At 45.2% G+C, this 5,277-nt stretch overlaps 1 protein-coding gene across 1 annotated transcript in view; it reads right to left on the bottom strand.

Moving 5' to 3' along the window:
• Window positions 1–4,651: 4,651 nt before the first annotated feature.
• The window catches only part of LOC103206582 (IQ domain-containing protein F1-like), an 830-nt gene continuing 204 nt past the window's right edge, over window positions 4,652–5,277 (bottom strand). The window contains exon 2 of the mRNA XM_007952080.1: window positions 4,652–5,080. Coding sequence (XP_007950271.1) covers window positions 4,652–5,080 — 429 coding nt within the window. The remainder of the gene's footprint in view (window positions 5,081–5,277) is intronic.

Below are 5,277 nucleotides of genomic sequence, written 5' to 3'. Positions count from 1 at the left end.
TTAAATTTTTTTAGTCATATCTTGTTTAGAATTGAGAATAAATCTTACTGGCTTCTCTACTCATCATTGCATCTTGTGTTTTTCCCAAGATTCCTCTTTCATTGTCATGTAATTCATTGTCCAGTAAATCCTCTTGGATAAACTTCTGGGTCTTTGCATGTGTGAAATGATTTTTCATTTGCCTTTACACTTGAACAACATTTTGTGTGAGTTTATATTTCTGTGCTAAAAAAGATCTCTCCTCAAAAAGTCAAAGATGCTTCTCCACTCTTTCCTTGCACGCAGTGTTGCTGCTGAGAAAACAGATGTCAGTGTGACACTTACTCCTTAGTAGGTAAACTGTTGATTTTATCTCCTCTTTTTTTTAATTTTTTTATTGTGCTTTGGGTGCAAATTTACAAAGCAGATTTGTTTTACATTCAGCAGTTCATGCACATTTGATTTCACGGCCACGATTACCATCCTCAAGCATAAAAAACTCTCCTCCCTTTCCCTCCCTGTAACTACCCCCTCCCTGTGACCTTCTTATCTATAAATTCCTGTCTGTCCAACTTTCCCTCTATGTGAATGCTGCCCCTTTGATATCTCATGGCTGATTGATCTAAGGGGTACATCTCCCTAGAGTAAATGGGTGCATTGTCCTGGGGTAGGCGTTCTGCATGTTGGTCTTTCTGTTAAGCTGAGAGCCAATCCAAAGAAGTGAGTCCATTTCTAGGCCTGAAGGGTAATCTGGGGCCATAGTCTCAGGGGTTCTACCCATCTCTATCTGACAAGTTATTCTGGTAATTTTTGTGTTTTTTAATTTTGTTCCACATTTTTCCTCCCACTCTCTCCAGGATCTCCAGTTTTGATCCTTTTCTGAGTGGTTGGCATTGGTAGCTGGGCACCATCTAGTTCTTCTGGTCTCAGGGTCATGAAAGCCAAGGTCCTCATGGTCCATTGTATCTTTGGACTAATTGTTTCCAGATGACTTTGATTTTCTTCATTCTTTTTTTGCTCCACACAGGAAGAGACCAATAGTTGCATCTTAGATGGCCTCTCCAAACCTTTTAAGACCTCAGTTGCTACTCACCAAAGTAGGATGTAGAGCAAGATTTTTACATACTATGGTGTGTCAATTGAGCATGATGTCCTCTGAGACTACATTCTGGAGCCCACAGGCTCAGTGATTCTCTCTTTCAAGGTGTTTGGTTGTCTCTGAGAAACTACTCCAACCCTGTCTTCTGTTGCTTCTGTAATGTATGTGGCTGATTTTGTAGCATAAGTGCATATGTAAGATTATCTTCAGCTAAATCTGTCCTTGGTCTAGGATATATTCCTGTTCACCTACCCCCACCTGATCTTCTCACCTGTCTATGCATTTACCTGTACCCTGGTGTTTGGTGGCAGTGGTAATGCAGTATTCTTCATGCAGTAGTATTTGCCTCTGTTGTCTGTATCTTTTGTGCACATTTCTGTGTCTTTCCTTTCTCCAATGTCACCATGCTGATCACAGACTCTTCCCATACCATTCCTCCTGTCACCAAAATCAACATGTGACCCCTAACTAGTCTTTCATTGTGTATATTTTATCTTCATTACTTATGGAATGTACTGTGATATGTTTGGAGATCTATCTGTTTTCCTTTACCTTTGGGGCTGGTTATTTATTTATGTCTCTTCTTCCTTTCTTGTCTTTTATTATTATTATTGTGATTTGGGTGAAAGTTTACAGAGCATATTCATTTTACATACAGCAGTTGATGCACGTTTTGTTTCACGACATTAATTGCAATCCCCAAAATGTAACAGCTCTCTTCCCACTTCCTTCCTATAGTTACCTTTTCCCTGTCTCCTTCTTTCCTATGCATTCCTGCCCCTGAGCTATCTCCCTGTGCAAATATTGCCCTTCTTTTCTCCCATGATTGATTGTTCCAAGGAGTATACCTACCTGGTGTAATATTCATCTTAGATGTCTGTCTGTTGGTTGGCTGGAAGTCACAGGATTGAGTTTAATTCCAGGCCTGACTGGGGGTCAGTTGAATCTTTATAAAGCTCTGGGAAGTCCCTCTCCCCAGTGACTTGAATGTTTCCATTCTGCATCTTCTGTCCTTCCTCTCTCAGGAACATGCATTCGGCCAATGCTGGAATGGCTGCATCAATGTGCTCTTTCCTTCTTAACTCTTTCCATTGCTTTGCCCTTTCTAGATTTCAGGAGAATTCCTCATGTCAAACTTTCCATCATTAATCTCCATTTCAGGTATGCCCATTCTGCATAACTATTGGGTTTTGATTTTAACAATCATGCTGCTCCTCTCTAAGAGTCATTCTTCTATCTTCCTCCCTAGATAAGAGGTCATCATCGCCTATCCCTTGATTACACTAATTAGGCACCTCTGTTAGGGCTCTTCAACCTTGTCCTTGGTCATTAGAGGGTCTACCTACTTAGCTCAAGGACTCTTTATCATGATCTTCATTGCCCATACAACATTATTCCTGAGGTTTATGCTTGGCCTGAAATGTGAGTCTCTAACCTTTCTTCTAGGGTTACAAGTAGGCATGTTGCTGCCTTCTGGGCATGGCATTTCCTGGGCAGTGTGGCCTTGCTGGATGCCAGCTCCCAAGGAATTCTTGTACTAATTGCTGGTGGCTGTGAGACCTTGTGCAGACCCTCATGCTGCAGGGGGAAGAGCCTCCCCTCCTAGCTGGAGCCTAGAGGATCAGCCATCCAACAACCCTCTGCACCACACAAACAATGCAGAGATGACACTCCCTTCTAGGACTCCCTAAGGCGCAAGTAGGAGAGCTTCTCTGGGATACACACCAGGGAAGCACTGGGTCATAAACCATGGTTGACTGCTCTCTGCTATCTGTACATCAGGGCTCCCACATAGACTTGGTAGTCATGCCCTACATACAAGTGTCTGGCCCAGGAAGTGAGTGGGGCCTGAAATCCAACCCAATGCCCCACTGAGCTTTGGGTCTCAACCTGGACTGTACCTACCAAGAATAAGAGGTAGCCCCTGTCTCTCCTACTCTTCAATTGAGGGGTCAGGAAATGATGTAGTGATTCCCACTAAGTTTATTTCTCCCCAGATTTGGGGGATAACTGAGAATTTTCAGAAAAGAAAGGAGTCACATCTTGACTTCTTTAGGATAGGAGCCAAGTCTTCTTTTTTTCCCTTACAAATTTTGAATTGAAAGCTACTCCTCCAATGGTACCAGTCTGTAAATATATTTTTTGCTGTCCCTGTTCAGCAGGTGACAGTTTTTTCAACTTTTTGCTGTTACATTACCAGGGCTACCTATCTTACAGCTTCTTAAGACAGTTTCCTTTTTGCTCCCTGCCTGATCTCAAACCCAAAGTAATAGTTCTGTTTTTGTGACAACAGTAGTCCCATTTTGGTAAAAATTTTTGTATCAACTAGCTTTTTCAGCATAACAAACAAACTAGAATGTCAGTGCTGTGCAATAACAGACATTTACTGGTTGCCCACATGGTGCTGGTCAGCTGGAGTTCAGGTGAGCTGGCTAATACTAAATGAATTTCATCAGGTATAACAAGGTAGGGTCTGATGTGTTCAGCATACCTCTAGGCCAGTGGAAGAGGAATGTCTTGAAAGAATGTGGCTCAGAATCTCATGTGAGAGACTGGCATGAGGACATGGAGGGGTGGAAGCAGGAAATAAATACACCACTCACACCCAAACGTGAGACAGAGAGCTGGAGCAGGTCAGGTCCACACAGCATCTCAGAAATTCTGTGAGCCAATCAACTGGCTCACCAGGGTAGAGGGGTCAGAGAAGGACTAGGGCCTAAAGCTTCTGAGCATGTGCACATGATGGGGGAATCTCCCAAGTTGCAGATCTTACCCCTACACCAGCCTTTTGGATGAAGTAGGCATGGGGAAAGGACGAGGGAGACAAGGCCTGTGCTTGGTCTGTGATAATCTAGGTCCTGACACTTGCCAGACTGTTCCAACCAGTATGGGATGTGTTTTCTCTCCCCACCCTAACTTTCAAGGACCCACCCACACTGGCAAGGTCTGAGGAAGATACTAAGTCCCTAGTCAGGGCTGGAGGAAGAGGGACAAATGAGGTTTCAAGAAGGAACAAGGATTCAAGGTTGTGCTCTGTACTAGCTTGCAACTAAGAGGTCAGATTGCAGTTTGGAGGCTGAATATGAGAAAAGCAGTGCCCCAGATGCACAAGAAGGTAGCATCATAGGGTTAGGGTGGGTAGACTCCTCTTAATCCAGTTCCTGTGGGTACAAGTGGGAAGAAGAAGCAGGGTCTGAGACACCAGACCGGATGGGTTACTGGCAGGAATATCACCATGCCCCACCTTGGCTCCATGCTGCACAACTCCAGAGAGCCCTATTTACATAGACTACAGGAGAATGGGAATACCTGGAGCTGGTGGACCTCATGGCTGTGCATCTCCAATGATTCTGTCTATAGCAGACATCGCTAATCAATTACAGTTCCCATTCATCCTCCACTGGGCTCTTAGAGTCCTCCATAAAGGACTCCCGACAACCCCTACCAATTCCTTTTAGCTGACATTTGGAAATGTCAAGCATCTGCCATCATTTTCCCTGACTTCCACTGAGACAAAGACCTCTGGAGCTTGTCAGAAAGAGATCTGGTGACACAGAGCTGGAGCAGACTTGATCAGTTCTTTATTGGGAAGGGTATGGAGTCTGTAATTCGACAAATCAGTGAGCCTAGAAGAATTTCAAGCTCAAGTTGCAGCTGGGTTGCTGTGAGTTCATAGCTGCCCTGGAAATAGCCACGGGTGTGGCAATTACGCCACCGCCAATAGGCCTGGATAATGCGGACAGCTTTGAGCAAGCGGCAGTAACGCCTGCGGATGCGCCACATGCGGAACCAGGCCTGCACCTTGACCGCTGCCCATTCTTGCCATGCGTGATTCTTCAGCGCCGCTTGCCGCCTGGTGGTCAGCAGCCTCGCCAGCGTCTGCCTCCACCAACACTGAATGACCCAGGCTCTGAGGGCTGCGTGCAAAAGCGTCCGGCGCACCAGGGTACCCCGCCACCAGGCCTGGATCTTTATGGCTTCTTCCTCATTATCAGGGGGTTTCTATTTCATTTGTGAGGGTTGGAAGGAAAAAGAGAGGACACTCAGGAAATGTTCCTCACCCACCTCAGGTAGCGACCTGGTCTTCCATCAACAATGGTCCCTTTCTCTTAAATTCAGGAGCACTGACTGGAGCCAGGAGCTCAAGCCTGCATCTACCCCTCTCTGATTAATGGACACAGATACATCCTGCCCCGCCC

The sequence above is a fragment of the Orycteropus afer genome, unplaced genomic scaffold, assembly GCF_000298275.1.
Source record: "Orycteropus afer afer isolate SDZICR_OR568_19922 unplaced genomic scaffold, OryAfe1.0 scaffold00323, whole genome shotgun sequence".
NCBI classification, from domain to species: domain Eukaryota; kingdom Metazoa; phylum Chordata; class Mammalia; order Tubulidentata; family Orycteropodidae; genus Orycteropus; species Orycteropus afer.
The sequence above is the reverse complement of the archived record's forward strand: the minus strand, read 5'-3'. Positions and strand labels throughout refer to the sequence as shown.